This window comes from Dreissena polymorpha, chromosome 6 (assembly GCF_020536995.1).
Source record: "Dreissena polymorpha isolate Duluth1 chromosome 6, UMN_Dpol_1.0, whole genome shotgun sequence".
Taxonomy (NCBI): domain Eukaryota; kingdom Metazoa; phylum Mollusca; class Bivalvia; order Myida; family Dreissenidae; genus Dreissena; species Dreissena polymorpha.
The window spans coordinates 65,578,968-65,605,927 of NC_068360.1; the positions used below are offsets into that span (position 1 = coordinate 65,578,968).

Here is a 26,960-nt window from a genome sequence, read left to right on the forward strand (position 1 = left end):
AAGTGCCAATACTAACGACATCATAACAATAAATCTGAGTTAAACTTTGCCGTATTCACTTCACGTGTTTGTTTTGTCTTCAAAAATAATTAAGATTGAGGTGGTCGTTTGGTGTTATTATTTCTGGGGTAAATGTTAGATTGAGATTCTTGTAGACTCGCGTTTTGGGTTGTGATTTATTCTGGATTATGTGTTAGATTGAGATTGTTTTAGACGCGCGTCTGGTTGATGACTTATTTTGGTTAGGTGTTAGATTGAGATTGTTTTAGACGCGCGTCTGGTTGATGACTTATTCTGGTTAGGTGTTAGATTGAGATTGTTTTAGACGCGCGTCTGGTTGATGACTTATTCTGGTTAGGTGTTAGATTGAGATTGTTTTAGACGCGCGTCTGGTTGATGACTTATTCTGGATTAAGTGTTAGATTGAGATTGTTTTAGACGCGCGTTTCGTTTGTGATTACTTCTGGTGAAAGTGTTACATTGGCTAGCCCTCAAACCGGTGTAAACACCAAATGCATTTACAGTTTTACGGCGGTGATACAAATGTTTTCATTGTATACGTATTATTGTTGTTCTGTTACGCAACTAGTAGATAATGACAATAATGTATCTTCTTACATTGTGTCTGATGTTTCATTGTTCTTTTTTTGTATTTAAAACTTTGCTAGTTATGCTTTTGCTATTCATCTTATTAGCTTTATTTTCGTGTTACGGTTTTCGGGTTTAGATTCAACACTATATCATACAACCTTAAATTATAAGTAATGTACCAAATAAGTATATTACATAAAACTAAAATATATCAACACAATTTTCTTTACAGTTGACACGAGAACGGTGATCGCTACATTACCTTCTGGGTCCTTCAACATCGTGTTCTATTTCAACTATAACGCTATGACATACAACTTCATAGGTTGTAAATATAGTTCAATTGGAGTTTATAACTTGGCTATTAAATGATATGTGTATACATAGTTAGCAGATGCTATTAATGATATATGTATACATAGTTAGCAGATGCTATTAGTAAATATAGTTCAATTGGAGTTTATACGTGGGCTATTAAATGATACGTGTATACATACTTAGCAGTTGCTATTAATGATATGTGTATACATAGTTAGCAGATGCTATTAATAATATGTGTATGCATAGTTAGCAGATGCTATTGAATGATATGTGTATACATAGTTAGCAGATGCTATTAATGATATGTGTATACATAGTTAGCAGATGCTATTAATTATATGTGTATACATAGCTAGCAGATGCTATTAATGATATGTGTATACATAGTTAGCAGATGCTATTAATGATATGTGTATACATAGTTAGCAGATGCTTTTAATGATATGTGTATACATAGTTAGCAGATGCTATTAATGATATATGTATACATAGTTAGCAGATGCTATCAAAGATATGTGTATACATAGTTAGCAGATGCTTAATGATATGTGTATACATAGTTAGAAGATGCTATTAATGATATGTGTATACATAGTTAGCATATGCTATTAATGATATGTGTATACATAGTTAGCAGATGCTATTAATGATATATGTATACATAGTTAGCAGATGCTATTAATGATATGTGTATACATAGTTAGCAGATGCTAAATGATTTGTGTATACATAGTTAGCAGATGCTATTAATGATATGTGTAAACATAGTTAGCATATGCTATTAATGATATGTGTATACATAGTTAGCAGATGCTATTAATGATATGTGTATACATAGTTAGCAGATGCTATTATTGATATGTGTATACATAGTTAGCAGATGCTATTAATGATATGTGTATACATAGTTAGCAGATGCGATTAATGATATATGTATACATAGTTAGCAGATGCTATTAATGTTATGTGTATACATAGTTAGCAGATGCTAAATGATATGTGTATACATACTTAGCAGATGCTATTAATGATATGTGTATACATACTTAGCAGATGCTATTATTGTGGAGTTTATAAGTGGGCTATTGAATGATATGTGTATACATAGTTAGCAGATGCTATTAATGATATGTGTATACATAGTTAGCAGATGCTATTGATGATATGTGTATACATTGTTAGCAGTTGCTATTATTGTGGAGTTTATAAGTGAGCTATTGAATGATATGTGTATACATTGTTAGCAGATGCTATTATTGTGGAGTTTATAAGTGGGCTATTAAATGATATGTGTATACATTGTTAGCAGATGCTATTAATTATTCAAAAAATAACTTAAGTAGTAATACAAACTTGATACAATTCATGGGACGTGTTCAGCAAATGCATGTTCTTTTTTTAAATAACTTATACATGTTTTTGCATCTAGTACACCTATTAATTTAATATCCAATGGTAAATATTATAATTAAATACGCCAAATATCGTTTCAAGAGTATGCGTCCGACATTAAATAACACTGCTTAACTTACATTCCGTCAAAAATAGGAAGTATATGTGGGTGATTTTTGTAGAGTTATATAGCATGGAGAACAGGGGTGTAATGACGTTAAGCTACGTGCGTCTGACAAACCCGTTCAACTATGCAGGGAGCTACTGGTATGGTAACTTCAGAACACAATTCCTGTACACTGAGGGTCCTATATCACGACCAGTTGTCATTAAGGTACGCGTGTTCATGTCTAATAGTACACACTCTTAAAAATGTTAGTAAAAGTAGCAATAGAAATTGAAACCTTAACATAATAGAAAAACATCCGAATAATCATGCAGCTAGCTGTAACATATCAAATGTAGGTTCAATACATTTTGAAACAAAATAATTCAATTAATCCCGGTATATTTAAACACATCTTTGTCGAAACAAGTGTTGTCCGGAAGAAATAACATTGCACAGTGATCGAACATTAGAGTTAAAGTCCCAGTTCGCGGAATAGATCGTTGTTTTGCATATAAATCGTATAGCGAAAAAAAATACATAAATTCATTGAAATATATTTTTATCGAGGTTAACATCGAACACCTGGTCAAAATCGAGTTTGAATCAATAAAATAATATATAAATTATCATAAATACATGAAATAGGCGAAAATCATTGCAACGTCGCGAGTTATGCAAATTATATCTATATTTAGTTTTCGCTAAACAGTATTAGCATATGGAAGATCAATACATAGATTTAGCAAAACCTTAGCGTTGCAACTCAGTTTCCATCTGTAACAGATGTATTTACATTTGTTCTTACCTTATCTCCGCGAAATTGGCCCGTATCCGCAATTTTGTTTGTTTAGGTTTGAATTAACGTGTCGAATTATTAATATTAATTAGGTCGTTTTCGTACTTTTCTGTACTCGACCCCAAAATAAAAATCGCTATATAGTTTGTTTTTTAACCGATTTCAACCAGATTTTCAGTGATATCCTCAATAAAAACACGTTTTCTTACGATTCTGCCCATATATATAATTCCGCGAACGGAGACTTTAACACACACAACAACCCAAACGCTCTATGTTTTGCAATGTCTTATTGGCGGTCGAACTAACGCCTACATACATCGCACACTTTAGAAGCCTCCAATATCGTTTATAATAATGCGAATGTGCATTTGCTTGTCCATGTCATTCAGAGAGTTGAACACGTTCGTAGATTGATCCGCCCCTCACAAAGAGCTTCAGGATAACATCATTGTGTAACAAATAAATACAAAGAGCTTCAGGACAACATCATTTTATAACAAATAAATAGTATACTTCTACTTTTTAACGTATTCAGTGTAAGGTATTTTGCTGTACATTTACTTTTAATACTTTCAATATCATTTAGCCGTCCATCAAACATCTTTAGCGTGAATAATTGTTGCTTCAGTACGCAATTATTGTTAGTGTTTATGTTTTTTTCAGTTTGTCCAGAAAGGCTCGTCTCCGAACGTAGGAGTATATTATGCTTACTCCTTATCATGTACGAATATTTTCATATGACCTTACCGCTGCAAGTTTACTTACAAAAACATTGTTGTTTATAAATATGATTTAACAAATGGCTTTTGAAAATAGAATAAACAATTTAAAGCAAACCACTATGGCCCCATGTCATTCAGCTATTGTCCAATGTGTGGTGTGTTTTATGTATAGTTCCATATTTTATTCATGCGTAATCACTTGCCTAAAATAACGACAACTTGACAGTAACTTGTAAGAGTTTATTACAATATGTTTTTGATAATGTATTTATGTAACTGCATGCATGTGAAAATGCAACTTGTCTAATAATAAGTATTTCTTCTAGTGGATAATTGTACCGGTTCATGCGGAAGCTACGGCACATGGAACCAAACCCTATGTGGATGTCAGTGCAATGCCGGCTACTTTGGTAACTAAGAGTATTGCCATTACCGTTGTGATGTGTTGTTTTGTTATTGTTTTTATAAGAAAACGCTCTCCTTTCTAAATATTGCCAGATCAAATTAAAATTTGATGTCGATTTAAATCACCGCCTTTGTTCGTGTGTCCCATATTCAAGTGGATTTTCATTCTAAATCGATGTAAGACTTAGGAAATGGTTTGTTTGTTTCGAATATTGTGTCTTTTATGGTGACGTGCATTTGTTTCAGTCAATTAGTACCGAACTTAATTGTAGTTAAACGTACTCATTCGTTACAAGAGAAATACGGCCAAATCTTCAAAAGTTCACTTCCAGCCTTTCTTCTGCACAATTTTAAATTGCTTTAACACAGATTAAGAGTTATTCAGTCTCTGATGAGAGTAAAGCCTTTATATTCTTGATTTATGTTCCTTTGAATCCAATTCAGTTCTACTTTAACAAAATATAACTTATAAAATCGTTTTGGTCCTAGCGTTATATTACAGATATCTTTTGACAAATACAAGCTATTTTATATATTTATTTTGTCTTCTTAAACCTTCCCTTATCTTTGCGCTAATACTATATTTGTATGAAATTATTTAATGTTTAACCGTGCAGCAATATAAACATGTTAATCGTCTGATCTTATGTAATTCATGTGCTGCATAAGCATAAGGCCGTAAAATGTTTGCAGGCGCTTCGTGCAATACCACATGCAATAAGATTTGCAATAACGGAATGAGCCTGATGTCGACTGTGTGCGGCTGTAACTGTCTTGGAAACACGTACGGAACAGCGTGCGAATGCAGGTATCTACAAATAGGAATAATAACACTTCATACACCTTATCGGGAGAGAAATCTCTTCTAAAGTCTTTTACACAGGAACGGTTCAAGCCTAAGAATGGTGATCTAATCGAGGCGAAATAAATATGGTTAAACAACAGATACATTTGAGTTGAGTTGTGTGTATTAAATACTAGTTTTTTAAATGTCTTTTACACGACTTTACGAAAAGGTCATATCTTTATTTAAAGGGGCCTTTTCACAGATTTTGCATGGATTGAAGATTGTCATTAAATTCTTTATATTGATTAATTTATACATTGGACCTAAAAATCTCTAGTAACAAAACAAAAGAATTCAATTTAAAAAAAAGAAAAAAAAGTAACCCTCAACTGGGGTCGAACCACTGACCACTAAAGTCCTGGAGTAAAAGTCTCCCGTTTAGACCACTCGACCATCCATGCTCATACTTTTACGACATGTATTATTTATTTATATAAGCAATCCTCGTAGTTTCACAAAATATAACGACAACAACAGAACTTTCCAAATTATTTAATCGTTTCGCGTTGCAACGCTTTATAATTTTCAGGTTTTGAACACAGGTGGGAGTAACTTACTCTGGATAGTATATGGGCCAAGGAGTCCAAGTTTTTTTAGTAAATATATATAATCGTGTTTTATGAGAAGAAAAACCCCAACCCCCTACAAACTTATTCCAAAAGTTTATATTTTCTTTGCAACAACTGTTTTAACCCTAAATTTGATTTACCTGAAAACGAAAGTCGCCATTACTCTTGAACACGGCTTAGCAGTGAATTACACTGACAGAGCCAGGCACAGAATCATCCAATGAACAACAACGACGCTTTAACAACTGTAAATAAATGAAAAATACTTACTCATTTTGATTGTATTGGACTTAATTTTTTGGGGTAAGTGGCTGCATACGCATGCGTTATGTGTTTTAAAGGAATAGGACGCGAGCTATCGATTAAGGGGAGAAAACTAAAAAATATTGTTTAAAAATATGTCGAATATTTATTCGGGTGGATAATAGGGCTCGAAATACTGCTTGGTTTTCGGCCGACTGTGAGTAAACGGCTGGACAGATTTCTTAGAGGTAAATTTTGTTTGAAAGGTTTTCCAATTACCCATAAGAGGACCAATAGATGATTTGGATTAAAGCTATTTTGGCCATTTTTTGCGGCCCGCGAAGACAGGTCTATGATAAATTCTAGTTAATGACCTTGTTATGATTTCAATATCAGAGGGTGTTTTTTCATGGCTCTTTGTCAATGTTTCTCTCATAAAACACGATTATATATATTTATTTGAATATATTGGGCCCCTGGGCCCATATACTATCCAGGGTACGTTACTTCCATCTTAGTTTTTGAAATCGTAAAAAGATGCATATAATGGATATTTTAGAGCATGGTAAATGTTCAGTAGTACTATTTCCTTACAAATAGCATAACTGAAATGAAAATTTACGAATCTGAAACAACTTTTATTTTTTATTTTGTCAATTTACCAAAACGTGAAAAGGCCCCTTTAATATGGTTTAATTTGGAAAACTATAGGCTAATGATTGATAATTCGTTGAAACTAGTACATTTAAAAACGATATTTCTCTCCTAATTTTCTTTCGGCAATGTTATTTTCTGGCTTTGCCTTTTTATTGAATTATTGCTATGATTGCATTAAATACAGTTTATGTTTAAAGTTCAGAGGCACATTGTATTTTAAATTGGTTTTATAGTTGCTGTTATAAATAAATATTATATTGATTAATGGCATCCATACACTTCTAAAATAAGATTAGACTAAAAATATAATCATTTATCAGCATCCATCTTGAGTCTTACCTTTTACATAACTGCAAATAACTAAAATCATGGTAAAATAAAGCGCCGAAGGCACTGCAATTGTACGATATTGCATAACCTTAGACGCAACTAAAAATGAGATTATCGCATTTTAAAACACAAGCTTAGATTAAGCACAACAATTACACTTGTTGAGAGTGTTTAAACGCAAATGTCGAGTTGTGTGTGCACTGTTTAGCATCGTATGAATGAATCGGAGATACTTAACACAAAATAACAGCATCATGTCTGTTTTTAGACTTTCTTAAAGTGTAGCAAATATGATTAAACAGTTGTATTATGAAAAACAGTTTATATAAAATCAAAATTTGCAATCACCGTTAAATTATTATGTCGTCGTAATATCGAATACCCTTTTACACTACGAACGGAATTTCTTGATAAAAATTCCCTTACAGGTACCCGTTCCAAGACTATTGATGTAAATTCCCTTTACAGATACCCGTTCCAAGTGTATATTTCCTTTACAGATACCCGTTCATAGTTTAAATGTCCTATACAGATACCCGTTGTAAGTGTAGATTTTCTTTACAGATACCCGTTCCAAGTGTAAATTCCCCTTACAGATACCCGTTCCAAGTGTTAATTCCCTTTACAGATACTTGTTCCAAGTGTAGATTACCTTTACAGATACCCGTTCCAAGTGGTAATTCCCTTTACAGATACCCGTCCCAAGTATAGATTTCCTTTACAGATACCCGTTCCAAGGCAAGGACTGTCAGGACTGCAAGGTTAGAACGTGCAAGAACGGAGGCACGTTTAATTCGACCGCGTGTCGGTGCTCATGTCCGCAGGGATTCGGAGACTTAGACTGCGGCTGTGAGTTAAATGTGTTTGATACATGTTCTGCGATTTAGTTTTATGTCAGAAAGACAATAACTTGCTTCATTTTGAAAGAAGTAAACGTTAAATGCATACGCATTGGATCTTGCAAATTATTGTGTGTTATTTCACAGGTGTAGACCATGTGAAACTTGAGGTTTCATAGTATTTAAAACATTTTTTGAATTAAATAAGAAACACTTTAAACACTTTACAATTTCATATCATGGCGTTCTACTATGAACCAATGTATTCTTTATTAGAGCAGGCAATACGGTGACTTTTTTAATTTGTCCAATATAATTCAAGCATCATGTCAAGACAAAACGAACACGACAACATGCGTGACTAACGTTGGGAAGGGCTGGTGTGAGTCGAAGAACGAACAGATGGAGCAGGATTGCTACATGTCTTGTGGACTTTGTGGTAAATGCTTGTACTGTTTCTGTGTTCAGTGTATGATGCCCAGTCTCTGTAGATAACCTTAATATTACTTACGATTATTCCAATATGTGCTTGTCATATATCATATACCTCAATCTGTCTCAATCTGTATTATTTTTAATTAATTGTGTACGATTTGTGTTATAATGTTGAACATTGGCCTTTGTATTGATTGATCATAATATTTAATACATCCGTTCCGTAATCAACCCTTATTTTATTTCTATTTTATTTTAGTGCCTGATCCAACAACAACAAGTGTAAGTGTGTTGATATTAAATATGTTTATTCGTACGTAAAGCGTCAATTGAATCTGTCATAAGGAAGTATCTCAATAATCATACTGATCTACTGATATTGCATGGTCAGAATAGATAACCACAATCAACTGTCTTTTAAGTTATATAATTATGTTTCCTTCCGTCTTAAAACCAATTTTTAACAGCCCTCCACAATTTTTGAAAATGCGTTTCTAAGGTGTTGATCCATACTTTCTTTCTTTTTCTCATGTCTGTGTGCTGTGTTTGTGTTTTGCGTGCTGTCAAAGCATGTTTCTATAGAATATAAGGCTAATGTATTAGTGTAATAAAATGTATCAGAAGAGCTTAAGAAAACGTTTGCACTGCGAGTCTTGCTGAGCCGTGCAAGCTGTTCTGAGTTCTGAGACGAGTCGGAAAATATAATGGATTGTTTTTAATGTTTTATTAAACATTTTTATTGATTAAAATAACAGAGCTGCTATCCCAACGCTTTAAATAAATGGCTCTAACTTTGCGTAATGATATCGAATCTTTATGTGATCTTTATTTGGGACGCCTCTCAAACAAGATTATTGCTCTTATAATTATCCATACAAAAGCAGTGAAACAATTCAAAAATCCCTCAAATCGAATTGAACATCATTCCGATTATTAAAACCTCAAGTAGACAACAAAAGATTGTATTCACGTATAAATTGTTGTATTATTATTAAAATTACCATTTTACCTACACACAAAAGGCTGCTGTAACGGTTAGTGCAAATGACGGATCCGATAGTTAGTCTTAGCAAATAAAATATACCGTTTAGACGTTAATAAAAGTTGTTTGAAACATTGTTCGACGAACTGGCATAAACATGTACATGTCTTTATCTCAGACATTTGTTGCAATAGCTATCTTCAACAAAGCTGTTGCACCAATAACATCAGCATTTGGATTGTCGTCAAGTGTCGTTATATGCTGAATGATTTAAGCTTCCATAATGCGTTGTAAATCCATACATCATACGATCAATCCTTTTTGATAACAACATTTTTTTGTTTTATGCGGTTGATTCTTGGTGAATATAGTGTTTGATAATATCAAAGAAACGAGTTATTCATCAAAGGAATCACTGTTTCTCCATTTGATTTCGAAATGAAGACAAACAAGTTAAGACATTTATTACATGACTTACCAATTCTTCTAAACATTTTACGCAGCACTTGGAGCATCAGGTCATTTGAGTACATTCTACTAAAATTGATATTGAATATATAAATTTAAATTCGAACCATATATTCCAAACACTCAGTCATTCAAATTATATATTTATATAGTCCCCCTAAAACACACACAAATACTTCGTGCCGTAATTAATCTGACTGCGACTCAAAATTCCAGATTTTGCGCGTCCTTGAAATGAATGAGTATTGCTTTACTTCTATCAAAGATGAGTAGAGCAACTTTGTATCGCATATTTACTATAAAAAAAGTAGTCCGTCATTATGGTGTCAGAAAAAAAACCTGACTGTTATGAAAATCACGAGGACATGTTTTTTCTGAAATTAAATCATTTAGCGGTAGGTTAAGTTGAGTTAATACTCTGTCAGATTTTTTGGTACGTGATGACTTCCATAAATAGTTAACATTCTCTCCTCATCGTGAAATTCCATTGTTTGTATGGAATATGTTTCAATCCTCTACAGGTTGTAACACAAACCAGCACGTTAAACGGTGGAGGACAAAACATTACGGTTTTCCGTTTTCCCTTAGTTTTGTCCGATGCACGCTTTGTTTTCATATACGTTATGTTTAATTTGTATACATAATCAAATATATTATGCGATAATTTATCATGTGTTACATCTGCACTGAATTCATACTTATTTGTAATTGCCTTTATAATAATAATAAGTCACAACTAAAATTATTTCAGACCACTCTGTCAACTTCTGTGGAGGTATTTATGTGTCCCAATATATTTTAGTCTCTTGTGCATCGCTTATTTTGTGTTATGTCATGTTAAGTGTGCTATACTCGTATATTTCATTACAAACCGGAATGTTTAGTTGTATCTTAAATCGCATATGCTATAAAGAATATTTGAACATTTGCGATGTAAACTAACCTTTACAATACACCAGCTGATTCTATTACTACATTTCTCTCCGTAAAGAGTGATAAGGATTTACTTTCTGTGCCCAAGTATTTTAAGATAAACGTATTTATTTCAAAGATGTCGCTCTTGGCGAATTAAAGTTTTAATTAATATTACAATTTGCATAAATAGAGAATACTAGGTTAGCATTGAATACAGAGTTTATGTTGCGAGACTTAGAACGCCGGGAGCGCGAGCCTTGGCGAGCGCTTTCGGTGTTCGAGCCGAGCAACATAAACTTCTTTGTATTCAACGCTAACATAGTATTCTATTTATCCCATTTTTTCAACGTGACGTTAAAAATAAATAGATCTAATAACCTTAACAATAATTTTAATTTATTCTTAAAAGTGCTTTAAATCTAACGAATGCAACCATGCGTAGTGATATACAATGTATTTGTTCTGGTACGCAAAATAGTCTTTAAAAAAATCACACAAAAACTGTACAACGTGAGAAAACATCACCATATGTCTCGATTCAATTTTACGCAGCATGCACATTTTAATACATTACGACCGCGAAAGGAAGATTTTATTAATTTTATTTTCGAAAGAAAATGATCAAAATCAAATATGGCGGCGATTGCTCCTGGCAAAATGATGTCGATGCCAACTTACACACAGAGTCGTTCTAAACATAAATTATCAAAAAACTACTCGCCTTATTTGTTCATGGACACTGCAGATTTTGATGGCGTCTTGATCTAGCCTTTACATCCTTTTGTTTGCGATCCAAACACAAGATAATCCGTAAAAATTATATAAAGCTTTGAAACACTTGTTGCAAACGGGTTATTCTTACTGAATAGACTTTCTTTGATAAAATCACAAAGACAAAGTTTATTCATCAAAGAAAATACCCTTACGTTTACTTACTTCCAAAAGCAAAACGAATAGACTACTGAACCAAAATACACACCATCAGTATGCTCTACACACACAAATTCACATCAAAATAGGCACGCTTATTCTGAAAATCAATAACACGAATTAGCTAGATCTACATGTAGATATAAATCCTTCGTCTCACCGGTTCCATCCGAGGTAAGTAGTCCATAGAATATGCACTTTTTCATAATTACATCCACGAATCGATACATAGACACGAACAAATGCGAGTCTTCAATGTTTTATTCCCAGACATCGCATACTTGTTTCGTGTACACCTAAAGTTTACTAAAGATGACATCACAAAAATTACGCAATAAGAATGTCATTTTATGACGCAATCAATCAGCTGATACATTTTCCGGATGGCGAAAAATTATGTCCCGCGACTAGATCTAAAGGTTGTAGGTTGTATTTATAATTGTAAAGCTAAAGTTTTCTCGACTCTAGAGTTTTCTTTCAAAAAATCATTCAGTGGTTGAATAATTAAAAAAGTAGTCCGTGCACGCGACAGGTATATCCCACAGTGTTGGAGACAGGCTAGTATATTCCACAAGCTGTTATACCTTCAATGTCGCGGTAAAAATGGGATAAAAATGATTGTGGATTCGTTTTGAGCTTTGCTTCGAGTTTCATGTTTATTACTTTACTATGACTATTTTCTTTAGACATCTCCACATTCCATGTCCACATCTACTCAATCAACTACTGTTACGGTATTATTTAGTGATAATGTATACTCAGTCTATTTTGCTTGCATTGTTTATAAATGTACATTGTGTGGTGTACCTTACCGTTTTTTATTTAATTATATATTTCATATACTAGTATATCGGTCAGATGACGGGCTATCGAAAACATGCATAATGATTTTAAATATATATTGTTATAGAAACTTATAGTTATGCATTTATTTAATGCACGGCAAATTTTTCATTGTATATTACTCCATATATTCTATATTACTAGTATTTCATCCTACGTCTAAACGAGCCATATTTTGCATGCATAGTGTCATTTCTTATATTGCTTTATGCCAAAAACGTTACATTTGCTTGATAACCAGCATACCATTTCACCGCAATATAAATGTGTATTAATGCATGGTAAAACAATACATATGGGTCGCTCTATGTGAAAAAGTGGTTGAATGCGTGTTAGTTAAGTGTCGTCCAATATTAGCCTGTGCAGTCCGCACAGGCTAATGCGGGGCCGACACTTTCCTCTTTAATGGTATTTTTTCGTTTCAAGAAGGTCTCTTCTTAGCAAAAATCAAGTTTATGCGTAAAATGTCGTCCCTGATTAGCCTGTGTGGACCGCACAGGCTAATCTGGGACGACATTTTACGCACATGCATTAAAACCCTTTTCACAGAGCGAGGCTCAAATGTGCATTAATGCATGGTAAAACAATACATATATTGAAAATGTTTGCCTATATCAAAACACTGCTTTTCATAACAACATCATTTACATGATTATTTACATTATTAAATGGATTTTGTGTTATTTTGTAAATGTGTATTACTTTAAGCACATTCCTTAGCAAGCATACAACAGGCACAAATATAACGGTATTGTGAAACAATTGCTTTGAAAACAGCTTTGTTTCTTGATGTGTTTTAATTCGTAGTCATTAACTTAGTTATTTGTACACGGATTTCAACTAAATTACAATTTGCCAATTTATGACGTCATTTATGCAGCATGTGTATTTGTAAAATTCCTTCCTTTGTGTGAACTTAGCTTGTTTACGATACAAATGTATTTATCTCAGGCAAAATGTTTCAACCATCATTCACACAGGACAAACAAGTTATATGACATGTATTACATGACTTACCACTTGTTATAAACAGTTTACGCAGCACTTGAAGCATCAGGTAATTTGACTGAATTCTACTAAAATTGATACATTCAATATCCAAATTTTAATTCGAGCCACATATTCCAAACAATTCAAATGCAATTCAAATTATATTATTATAATCCCGCTAAAACACACACAAATACATCGAGGCGTAATTAATCTGACTGCGATTCAAAATTCCAGATTTCACTCGTCCTTGAAGTGAATGAGTATTGTTTTACTTCTATCAAATATTAGTAGAGCAATTTTATATCGCATATTTTCTATTTAAAAAAGTCGTCAGTCATTATGGTGTCAGAAAAAAACCTGACTGTTATGAAAATGACGAGGCCGCGGTTTTTCTGATAAAAAATCATTTAGCGATAGGATAAATTGAGTGAATGCTCTGCCAGATTGTTTGGTGCGTGATGACTTCCATAAATAGTTATCCTTCTCTCCTCATCGTGCAGCTGAAGTTCCTTTGTTTATATGAAATATGTTTCAATCTTCTACAGGTTGTAACACAAACCAGCACGACATACGGTGGAGGACAAAGCATTACGGTATTCCGTTTTCCCTTAGTTTTGTCCGATACACGTAATGTTTTCATTTACGCTATGTTTAATTTGTATACATCATCAAATATATTATGCGATGATTGTTCTTGTGTTACATCTGCACTGAATCCATTCTTTGTTTGTAGTTTCCTATATATGCTATTCACAATTAATATTATTTCAGACCACTCTGTCAACTTCTGTGAAGGTATTTATTTGTCAGTCCCTTATGTATCGCTTATGCTTGTTATGCCATGTTAAGTGTGCTATTCCCGTATGGTCCATTACAAACCGGAATGTTTAGTTGTATCTTAAATTGCATATGATATAGATAATATTTGAACATTTGCGATGTAAATTGACCTTTACAATATACCAGCTGATTCTTTTGCTATATTTCTCTCCGTAAAGAGTGATACAGATTTACTTTCTGTGCCTAAGTAGTTTAAGATAAACGTATTTATTTCAAAGATGTTGCTCTTGACAAATTGAATTTTAAATCAAAATTATAATTTGCATAAAATGATTGTGGATTCGTTTTTAGCTTTGCTTCGAGATTCATGTTTATTACTTTACTATGACTATTTTCTTTAGACATCTCCACATTCCATGTCCACATCTACTCAATCAACTACTGTTACGGTATTATTTAGTGATAATGTATACTCAGTCTATTTTGCTTGCATTGTTTATAAATGTACATTTTGTTGTGTACCTAAACGTTTTTTTATTTAATTATATATTTCATATACAAGTTTATCGGTCAGTTGACGGGCTTTTGATAACATGCATCATGATTTTAAATATATAATATTGATTTTACGGAAACTTTTAATTATGTCTGTATTTAATGTACGGCAAATTTCTTACTTTATATTACTTCATGTATTCTATTTAACTAGTTTTTGATCCCACGTCTAAACGAGCGCTATTTTGCATGCATAATTTCATTTCTTAAATTGCTTTATGCCAGAAACGTTACATTGCTTGATAACCAGTGTACCATTTCACCGCAATATAAATGTGTATGAATGCATGGTAAAACCATACATATGGGTCGCGCTCTGGAAAAAAAAGGGGTCGAATGCGTTTGCGTAAAGTGTCGTCCCAGATTGCCTGTACAGTCGCACAGGCTAATCTGGGACGACACTTTCCTATATCATGGTATTTTTCGTTTCAAGAAGGTCTCTTCTTAGCAAAAATCAAATTTTATGCGTAAAGTTTCGTCCCTGATTAGCCTGTGCGGACTGCACACGCAAATCTGGGACGACACTTTACGCACAGGCATTAAACCCCCTTTTCACAGAGCGAGGCTCAAATGTGCATTAATGCATGGTAAAACAATACATATTGAAAATGTTTGCCTTTATCAAAACACTGCTTTTCGTAACTACATCATTTACATATTTACTTTCATTATTAAACGAAACTTGTGTTATTTTGTAAATGTGTATTACTTTTAGGACATTCCTTAACAAGAATAATACAGACACAAATATAATATTGTAAAACAATTGCTTCGGAAACAGCTTTGTTTCTTGATGATTTTGAATTCGTAGTCATTAACTTAGTTGTTTTTACACGGATTTCAACTAATGTTTTATTTTCCAATTCATTACTTAGTTTATGCAGCATATGTATATGTAAAATTAAATACCTTCCTTTGTGTGAACTAATGTTGTTTACGATTAAAATGTATTTATCTACAACAGAATGGTTCAACCATCATTCACAACGTAAGCCACTGTCATCATTGTAAGGAAACATATTTTATAAATAAAACGAAGTTCACGCAAAGCTATGATGTCGAAATAAGCGCACACTTGTACAATAATTGCTGCCCTATATCATAATCTGAAAAATATCGAAACTCGTTTGATGTAGCATACTGATTTCGTAAACCTACAATAAGGTCTGAATAAATCAATTGTTAAAGTAAGTTTATCCCATGTAAATAATTGTGTTTCCAAATTAACATAAACGGTAGGAATATTACAATTTCACAACTGTGTTAGTTTTTAAGTACCTTATTTTATAACAACAAATTACTACGCATTATGCAAACAATAAAACGTTATATAGGATGCATGTTGCATAATTGCTTTAACAATATTCCTAACATTTCTTTTTAAAATGGGTGAGGTAATGCTGTTCGTAAAGCATTCCAAGGTCACGTAAAATACATGAACACACATTATCACTCATTGTAAAAGTAGAAGGCACAATTTACAAACTCTTATCTCTTAAACAAGATTATACGTAATAGTTTAAGGTTGGCTTTATACACCAACCACACCATATAACACCATACTATTCAAACACAAACATGAACACATGCATATGTTATTATGTGTACTATTTTGAACGCATCGTTTTGTTTTATATTTTATTTATTGTGTACTATTGACGTTTGTTGGATACCATTATTTATGTTTAACAGAATGACACAGTGTTTGATAATTCACAGGTAACTTTTGTATGAAGTAGTAATAGAATTCCTTGTGTGCATACTATTTAGATCTCTTCTTTGATGTAGGCTCTTCAATATGTATCTACATGTACTCAGGGTACTGCTTGTGCGCTGTATTGTTCCGAATTTGTTCGATACTATATGTTTATTTTGTATAGTCTATTTTAGTCCACACATACAGAGTGACTTATAATACCCGTTTTCTGTTTTCCCCGAAATGTAAACGATATTTATTTATTAAAATGATATATAATGTGGTTAACTGATATGGGTATTACTGTATAAAAGTCTTGATAACCATCTTTCAACATACCCTGGTGTTGCACTTTTTAAGTTTGATTGACAAAGTGATCTACGTAATGCATTCGCCTTAGCAGTTTAGTTTCCAAACGCTTTGCTCCTTTAACATGGTTTTAACTTATTTTATATCAGACCAATATTTATGTGATGATTTTCTTAGACGTGTTTCCAAATGATATTACATAGTGTATACAAAACAAATACCTATTGATTTGTTTCCTTTCTAAAAGAATTTATATGCTTACACTAAACATGCTTGCTTATTGGTTTTCGACATTAAAAATATGTCCTCATTTCACGTGTGATAAGTTTCATTATGAAAAAGTACTTTTAAATGCATCGAGTTCAAAATATTATGTGATGAGGTGTAAAGCCCATTATTTGATTATACAATTTACCGTTAGGGTCTCTAGCATGTGAATCATCTTCTCTGTGCTTTTCTAATCAAATGCAGCATGTTTAATTATACAAATACATGGTTTATATTCCTTTAATTTATATTAAGATGACCATCATTACAACAAGCGTGTTATCATCAACGAAATACCATTATTTTAATATAGAAACGAGAAGATTCGGTATTAAAAACAATACTCCATTAAAAACACTAATATGCTTTCTCTTACAAAAGTTAACAATTTTCTTCACGTGAAATTTCAATGTAAGTCTGCACTTATTACATTGTAAACTTTTTTATGCCCCCAGACTATAATGGGCACATATTGTTTTTGCCCTGTCTGTTTGTTGGTTTGTTTGCGTAAAACTTTAACATTGGTCAGAATATTTGCAATATTAAAGATAGCAACTTGATATTTGGCATGCATTAGTATCTCATGGAGCTGCATATTTTGAGTATTGAAAGGTCAAGGTCATCCTTTAAGGTCAACGGTCAAATGTATGGGGGGACATAGTGTTTCACAAACACATCTTGTTTATTATTATTTCTTTCAGATAGTTAATCTTTGTTTTTAAGTACGTTGAACATGTATCTTTTAAGATAATCACATTTAAAATTATGACCTCATCGGATGCGAAGTCGGCTAAATCACAGAGTTACTTAGGCATGTCGGTCATCAGGTGCGGGTATTCCTGCTTTAAATGCTTTCGTAATAAGAATTTCTTTTTCAGCAAAGTAAAAGTAACTAAATTGTAATTTATTAAAAATGAATTTAAATTATATTAAATTGCCCCACAGTATTTACGTAAATATCGATAAAACAAACACGCTTTGTAATTTGGCCTTTTACAACCATATTGTTCCTTAATCCTGGTGTACACAGCTATAACCTTAATGTTGAATATGATGCTATGTCTGTAAATCGTGTAACTACAAACGCGATATAGTTTTACTCGCTTTTGTTTAATTTCAAAGAGCTTTAGAAATTTACGGTTCTGGTTCTCTGGTATGTATATATTAATTTGGTAGTTAAACTGTTATACAATAGAAACGTAATCCCTTTTATTTATAAGTAATTTCAATTGTGGTGATAGGAGATTAATGTTAATTTAATGTGTTTATTTTATGAATAATTCGCTTCCACGTGTAAGACGTGGAGATCCTTGAACCGATTTCAATCGCCAATCTCTTGAATTTAACGTTCCAAGGCGATGGGCCCAGTTTTTTTGTGTTTTTTTTTCTTCTGGTGCAGATGAAGGTTCACTGTGCGTTTATTATGTGGACAGGCCATAGACAAATCGCTGTGTTGAAAACCTGAGAGAAAGAATATTGCTTTTAATATGAATATTAATTACATCTTTAGTTTATTGCGGTCCTAATTAAGTAAACGAATTGTCTTTTATACGAACAGTATTTACATAAAACGTTAACTATTGGCATAATTGTTCATTAAAGGATTAAGAACCTCAATCTCGACCGATGTGTTATTTTGTCTAGGTATATATTCTTAATAAAGTAAATGATCTTATTGGGACCGAAATGTTTGATGCACTCCATTTACTTTCAATTTTGTGAACAAAGTTTTGGTTCTGATGTTTGACCGTATTTATGTTGACCTTTTAAACTGACATAGCAATTATACCAATTGTTTGGTCGGGTAGATCATTTCTAAAAAAAATTAGTTAATGCTGAACGTCTTTATGCTAGAACAGCTCATTAATTAAAATTGATAGGGACGGTAAAACTAGCACTCGCGTGTATTGTAATATCTCAGAACTGAATTTTAACTGAATATTATTATCTGATGATTCATGTTTGTTCTTCTGATTTCAGAATCCCGACTTTTGGAACATTTGGAACGACGGTTCAAGTACGTACGCACTATTTTCATTTTAAAAATAAATTCTCGATTGTAGTGTGAATTTTTGTATCGGTGAAAATCATTCTTTTTTTAATTCTAATGTGTAAAATATCGGTTATAATGGCTCAAGCGGTTTATTGGATGCATTAAACCGAAAAAATGGAAGCATCATGCTGACAAAATAGAGGTGGAAATAACTTTTATTTTTTAAGGTCTCGACTTGAGATTTTGTGATTAGTGCGATCGTGTTCGGCATTTCTGTTATGAGCTTTAAATGTACAATGTTGTTTTTTTTTAGAAATCGATTGTTAAATTGTTTCTCTATGGAAAAAGGCGCCAAAACAGTATTACAATTAAAAATTTTAAACTTGTGTAGCGACCAAGTGGGCCCACTGAATCATCTAGTTGCTCACTGAATACGTTTGTGTAATAGGACCGTAGTTCACGTGCTTTATCTTCGATATTCCAGCTCTGAGGAATCCGGTTGTGCTTCATGTCCCACTTCAGATGCTGCTGCATGTGTTGATGTGGCTGCTTCTCTTTTGATTCTGCACAGACATTTATAGTATGTCATACATATTTCTGCGTCTTGAGCAAACTGCACTTGCATTCAGTTTTATTGGATATATAATATACGTTTACAAATTGAAAGATAAAATATACTAAACAATAATATTAGTATTACGGAAGAATACACATAATGCCATGACGTATTTGTGCGTATCCCCAATGAAGTATATGCCACGATATTTGCTGTTGATTCCAAATACTTAATTGTTTTACAAACCACAAGCCATGATAATACAGACTACATACGATGTATACACTTCTATTGAATTCCAAAAAAACATGACTTTAAAAGACGAAACGTGTTTATATTGTTGCAATAATGTTTCTAAACTCACACTAAGAATAATTGAATGATAACAGGCTTATTAAGAATTTTTCAAAAGTTATCAAGTTGTAATGCAACGATTATTTGGAATACAAACAAGCATTCTATGATTTCATTACACACGTATATTAAATAAATGTTATAATTATATGTATACTGTGATGTTTGTAATTAGCTGTTTACGGATAAATAATCGAGTGCCTTTTTTCATAATTTACGATGTAAGTATGTGTTGATAATCGCATGATTAGATATTCTAAAGCCGTTTGTTGACAAGTAACATATATTCGAATAGACGTTTAAAAGTACTAAAATTGTACTAAAATTGAATAAAATTATTCAATCTGGAATACGTTCCGTTCATACGTAATGTTAAAACGTTTGCCTTCATCGGTATGTGTTCACATTTCAAATAAATGCACATAGTTTAACATGAAAATTTTAAAATAGATTTTAAACATTAACTACAATTCTGATAGTTTAAGAAAACCATATACATATTAAATCACAACATATGTGTTTGTTTCTATGGTAAATCTTTTTTTTATATTTCTGTGATCTAACATTCGATTGTGGTTTCACAAATACTGATAAACGTCGTAAAAAGCAATATAAGACGTACGTATTGGTGAACTGATTTCTGTGAAATTTTAATTTTCTGTTGTTGTTTTTTGTCAGTAGTTGTAATAACATGTTTTCTGATGCTTTATTTTGATTTTTTTTATAATTCAAGGTCACACATCCGCAAGGCTATTTGTAGAGATTGTGTGTAATATAGTGATCAGTTACTTTGTATTTGTGTTGACTCTTGTAGTTAAATGTGAAAAGGGGGTTTAATGCATGTGCGTAAAGTGTCGTTCCAGATTAGCCTGTGCAGTCCGCCTTAACTAATTCTTTGCTAAGAAGAGACCGTCTTGAAACGAAAAATATCTTAAAAGCGGAAAGTGCCGTCCCTGATTAGCCTGTGCGGACTGCACAGGGTAATCCGGGACGACGCTTAACGCACATGCATTAAACCCTTTTGATATAGCACGTTCTATATACATTTGCAATACCATATTGTAAAATTTAAGATATGTTTGAATTGTGTTTTGATTTTTATATCGACGATGTTCAACAAATTTGAACGAAATCATTAAAACGCGTTTACAGCTGTATTTAGCTCTAGCATGAACCATTTTCATAACTTATTCATTATTTAAAGTGATTGTAGAATACTTAGTATTTTAAACATCATGAAATTTGCACTTACTGATTTTATTACTAATAATTTGCACTGTTTACGTTTAATATCTTTAATACTGGTGTTGAATATTTTAAAAGTATTTCAATTGTGTGGGAAACATGCATATGTATTTTGTCAAAAATTCAATGTGAGATCACATCGATGCTGTCTGTATACAAGTTTATGTTCTTTATCTGTATATACATCTATACTGTATTATATTCTTTACAGTTTTAATGAATTATCTTGTTAGATGTTGTATTTTAATAAATAGTTCTAGAGATTGATGTGTTGAAAAAAATGTATTTTAAGGAGACGTAATTATGCCTAAGTTACAAAAGAATGGACATCGTAGAAAATGGATTTTGTTCAGATACCACCTTCTTTATTTCTCACGCACGAGGTCAATGTCCAAAGACGGCTCCGTTGTATTCACGTGAAAATATCACACAAGAGCTACGACATGACAGTTGAAAATATATTCGTGATGCCTGGAGCATAGTCAAACATTTAAGTTATGATGGATGATATAAAATAAGAGCGTTATATGTAAAGCCGTTGTACCAATTGAGTTTAGAATTAAGTTTAATGCAGAATAATATTTCACTTTGAAAGTATGTCGGGTGTTCAGTAATTGATATTAATTTATATTGACAATACAGACCTATTCAACATGAGATACCATATTTAAATGAAAAACCATAAAAAACATTCCCATTTGCATCTTTTAAGAGGTAAAGGTATTTCAAATGCTAATTCAAAACACAGCATATCATGGAGAAAAAAACATATGTGTCTTGTTTTGAGAAAACTGGGCTTAATTCATGTCGTAAAGTGTCGTCCCAGATTAGCCTGTGCAGTCCGCACAGGCTAATCAGAGACGACACTTTTCGCTTTTATGGTATTTTTAGTTTGAAGGAAGTCCCTCCTTACCGAAAATCAAGTTTAGGCGGAAAGTGTCGTCCCTGATTAGCCTGTGCGGACTGCGCACATGTATTATGCCCAGTTTTATCAGAACAAGACACATATTGACTTTGGAATTGAAGCAGGCACTGTTCTGTCTTAAAATGGTTGTTTTTGATAGTTAAGATAGACAATAACCTCTTTGACTCCTAACAAAAAGGGGGAACATAAAAAATAAACACCAAATCATACTGATGTAACAGCCGGTAACAGTCAGCCCGATGTCTGGTTCACTGCTGAAAAACCCTTTCTATTGTGTGAAAAAAGTACATCCGAATATAATGTTAATTCAAGACATTTCTTGCTTTGCATAACCTGGACAACATGCATGTAATTGTATATTAAAATAAACTGATATTAAAGCAGGTAAATATATAAACAACAAAATGGTAAGTTATATCTAAGAAAAGCTTGTGTTGTTTTGAACTATTACTTCCACTAAAAAGTATAATCTATACATAATTTCATTTGTAATTCTTGAATCTAAAAATGAATCCAAGAACATGAATATACACGTGTTTTCTAATAAACGTTTGTTCATACATTTACATGATTTGTAGTATTTACCATTAAAAAAATGTGTTTATGAGCCGCGTCGTGCGAACTGGTTTAAGAACATATGCGGCCAACAAAGCTGCAGACCAGCCTGCTCAGTCATGTCATGAGCTACATGTCGGCCATAAAGTCACGCAATGTTTTGTTGTCTCATTAGCGGACATTATGACTCATATTTAACATGTACGGATGGCAGAGGCACATCTCGAGGACTGCTCTAATATGTCCTAAGACTATCTTCAGCATGAGCTCCTGAAGTAAAACCTTTCGTTCTGACATTTTTTTATAAAAAGTTTGAAGATAACATGCTGGTTTATATTGTTTATAATTCGTTTGAAATATGGTTTTCATAAGTATCAACTGTTAATTCTTCGCTATAATTGAACTATTTACGTTTACAAAAATACAAGGAGTCAACAACATATGCATTATAGTGATCGTTGGAAAGTCAAATGATTTCGGTCTAGTCTATGGATGAATTTACGCATTATTTGTTTTCACAAGAACAGCTGGATGCGGATATACCGCTATTGCAGTTGTACGTTGAATGCCCACTTTGGTGACCAGAGGTCCTCACACTATGAAGCTTTTGTATAAACAAAACTCATACACTTTTAAAAACAAAAGCACATAAAGGATAAGCACTCGCCTTGATCAGCATCGCCCAGAACACATGTTCAGAATCTTTGCAAGCAACTTTGGGCCAACCCTGCCATGCCACACAGCAGATATGTGGGATTTTGATGGCATTTACACTTACCCCAAAACATATATAATTTATTCATCTTGCATTTGTTGGCCATGTTATAGGAACAACGAAACAATACTTCGCTGATAGTATACATTTATGAAAACAATGCATATGCACATATATATTTATCTTACACCAACAGGGGCCGTTTCATTAATTTTATGAAGGCGTCTTGGTCATGAAAGGGGCGTGTTTTGTGATAAGTTACATCCCATGGCCACTCCCTCTCCCGTTAAATATTGCTATGGTATACACGTCTGAAAATATAATATTGCATTATATATAATATAATCTTTTTCTATGATCTCAATGAGTGAACATTTACTCACTTTATACACTTGTTCAATTTAAACATTGCACATTTGCAATACTAATATAGAATCAGGAATCGGCAATAAATCATTGTATTTCCTATAATTAATATGTTTATGTATCAATCGTAAAATAAGTTCTTAAAACTTATACTAATCACTCACTGTTCAACAACTTCGACACCTAACCAGGTGGCCCTTCTTGTATTAGATTTGATTGGTGCATTGTGGCTTAACACTTTTGACTACAAATCCAATTGTTCAAGGACAAGACACCTGTCTAGGAAGTGGGTTTTACAGACACCCGCTCCAGTGTTTTCCACCCAACTATATCTGAACGGGTTAGTAGCCCAGACATCGTGCATCAGTGCTTAATGACGAGCATTATTAATAGCCAAGAGATAATTTTCATAGAAATAGCAAGGGTATCGCACCCGGACTCCCTAGTAATCGCTTCTGGCTCTAATCTAAATATGCCATTTTATGTTACGTCTTTCTCCATCACCAATGAAAGGATTGAAATAGAACCTAAATACAGACTACTGCTGACGCAATTTAAAACCGAAATAGAACATAAATACAGACTACTGCTGACGCAATTTAAAACAAAATTAACGAAATTTAATAAAATGAGCTAGACATGTTTTAACAGAGAGTTGTTAAGCTTTTTAGTTCCTGTTGTAGCGTAAATAAATCATAAAAAGTATAACATGTACTTACCTTGACATCACATTTTATTAAAGCGATTTCAACTGGAATAAGGGGATGACAATTGGATTTAACTCATTATCATTAAAACAACAGACACGATGAATACGGGGATGTTTTTCTCGCTGACCGTATAATATCAGGGTTCCGATTTTGCTGTTCAGAGTGATCTTCTGTATAAAATTATTTGCGCTAGAATATGGTTTTGTTTATACTGGTTCCTTGTTTAAAACGTGAAATATTTCGAATTGCTGTGTATTCAGCAAATACGACTATATCTGAATAAAAAACGCAGTCGGAACCGACATGTCTATAAGTACTATAAGTCAACATTAGTTATTAACAGCTTGTTAAATTCAGTAGTAACAAAGTCAAACGCAAACGCACATAGTGAAAGAAAGAACACCATTAGAAATAGCATGAATACAAATCCCGCAAGTAAAATGGCAGTTGTCATTAACACGCACACATTAAGGATATAAATGAAGTGATTGTTAACTTATCATTAAACAGCTTAGACGATGAAATGTTTACACAGCTTATGTTAATAGGCGAAATGCAATTGCTGTGTATCAAAAAGCATATGTTAGTAATTAAAATGAAATTGGCAATGAACAGCCTGCATATACTTGCGGATATTTGCTTCCATAGAATAGGTGTGAGAGTCGATATGATTCAGTTCTTGATAGAATAAGAGGTTCTTATTCGTTGTTACATGTCTAATGGGTGGAGTGGAATGAGATAGGAGGGGTATTCAGGGCCTAAGGTGTGTTTCATGCTGTTTAAAGGATAATTCTTTTCTTCTGACTTGTATTTGAAAGTGTTTCGTCTTATAGAGAACTCATATTAGAAAATTCTGCACTGGATAAAATGAACACACATTGTGAAGTTGGAGAGTAAGCACACAGGAAGCATTGTAAGCGTTGTGGGTAATAGGATTTGAACTTATTGAGAAGCTGGTTATAATATCGCTAAATATTATACGATATATTTAACCGTACCCTCATTTATTATCGACCAACGATGTCTCGACCGAGGTCAACAATGGATCACGTGAGCCCAAAAACAAAGCTTTTTATCACTCTACTAGTCACAATTAATGTCAAATCATCATGAAGCTTTGTCAAATCATTATTTCAGGTTAATTCAGGTGAGTTCAAAAAATGGTTTCGGTCGATTAAAAACATGACCGTCATAGGGGCGGGGCAGTTGGCCTTGTACGACTATATTTAACCTTGTTAACGCTCTAGATGTCAAATTTTTTGGTCCAACTATAATGAAACTTCCACCGATTAATTGTCGTAGTGATACTTGGGCCGAGTTTTAAAATGATTCCGTTTCACTAAAAACCATAACCAGCAGCGGAATGGCATTTTGACTTATACGGAAATATTAAACACGGTGTCATACTCCGTCAAATGCCTTTGCAATGTCGAATTGACTGGATGTATATCCTTGCCGTCGTCCACTGCTTTGCATTGTAAATGAACGTAAGGCGGTTTGCAATAAAATCACGTTTGATAAAACTGGTTTGAAGACAAGTGAGTAGCTTGTTTCAAAGTAAGAAAATTGTAAAAGAGGTGTGTGTCATAGTGGTCAATATAAGTTAGCAAACGCAGATAAGAAGATATTGGTGTATCGTTTGCTGGATCGGAGCGGTGGAGTTTTTGTCATAAATTGATGTAACGCTTGCCAGTTCCCAGGGTGATAGATTAAGATTAGTGGTCCGTCTACGAACTCAAACATCATAATATACGATATTGTAAATCTTACCCCCAGTTAGTTTCGCTCGTCATTCGACAGTATCCATAAAAAATGAAAAAAAACGAAGACATCATTAAAAAAACATTTTCTTCCGTCTAGGCTATACATATACATATATTTCAATTTTATACTCGACCTAAGACAACTCTCGAATCAATGACGCTTATAGAACGGCTAAGGTCGACAATATTGAGCTACGTTTTGTATTCATAATATTGTTCTAAAAATCGCGTTATGTACATATATTTGGGTTTCCGACTGTATAACAAAACTAGTAAGTGACAAAAAGTTTATAATGTTAATTTGTGTATGTTTTGTGACTTAAATACGTCATCCTTCGCCAGCACATATTTATTATCAGATCTATACGAGATATGAAGATGCATTCAATGAAATGCTGTAGTGATTATGAAAATGTATAAAGAGCACTAACAAAGTATTTGCAACTAATGTACTGAACATATATCGTTACTATTTATGTTTTTTATTATTTTAATATATAAAATACATGCTAATTGCATCCATACGGATCAAAATCGAAAAGCTAGCGATATGTTCTTAACAAAATTAAATCGACATCTAATTAAAGGATTACCATATAATAAAGATTTTTTCGATAAAAGCTTCATCGTTTTATTAATAAGCAGTTCTGAAATAATTAAAATGTTTTATGGTACAGCAATATTCGACATTTTTTCAGTCAGTGGAGTATAACTTTGGTAAGAGATCACTGTGTGGAGTTTGCCACCAATCGTTTTATCAGAGTTGTCGTTCATTTCAGGG

General features: G+C 32.9%; 1 protein-coding gene across 2 annotated transcripts in view; it reads left to right on the plus strand.

The window, feature by feature from the left end:
• Positions 1–21,409, plus strand: part of LOC127835390 (A disintegrin and metalloproteinase with thrombospondin motifs 18-like) — a 36,866-nt gene extending 15,457 nt beyond the window's left edge. The window contains exons 12-26 of one of the 2 annotated variants that reach the window (XM_052361795.1): positions 824–916; positions 2,487–2,638; positions 3,876–3,933; positions 4,261–4,344; positions 5,033–5,147; positions 7,710–7,834; positions 8,147–8,263; positions 8,519–8,541; positions 10,461–10,484; positions 13,936–13,983; positions 14,162–14,185; positions 14,572–14,619; positions 16,418–16,444; positions 18,978–19,014; positions 19,475–21,409. In XM_052361795.1, the coding sequence (XP_052217755.1) occupies positions 824–916; positions 2,487–2,638; positions 3,876–3,933; positions 4,261–4,344; positions 5,033–5,147; positions 7,710–7,834; positions 8,147–8,263; positions 8,519–8,541; positions 10,461–10,484; positions 13,936–13,983; positions 14,162–14,185; positions 14,572–14,619; positions 16,418–16,444; positions 18,978–19,014; positions 19,475–19,551 (1,052 nt within the window). In that variant the 3' untranslated portion in view covers positions 19,552–21,409. Of the gene's footprint in view, positions 1–823; positions 917–2,486; positions 2,639–3,875; positions 3,934–4,260; positions 4,345–5,032; positions 5,148–7,709; positions 7,835–8,146; positions 8,264–8,518; positions 8,542–10,460; positions 10,485–12,240; positions 12,289–13,935; positions 13,984–14,161; positions 14,186–14,571; positions 14,620–16,417; positions 16,445–18,977; positions 19,015–19,474 lie in introns of both variants that reach the window. The other variant, XM_052361796.1, reaches the window with a different exon arrangement.
• Positions 21,410–26,960: the final 5,551 nt, after the last annotated feature.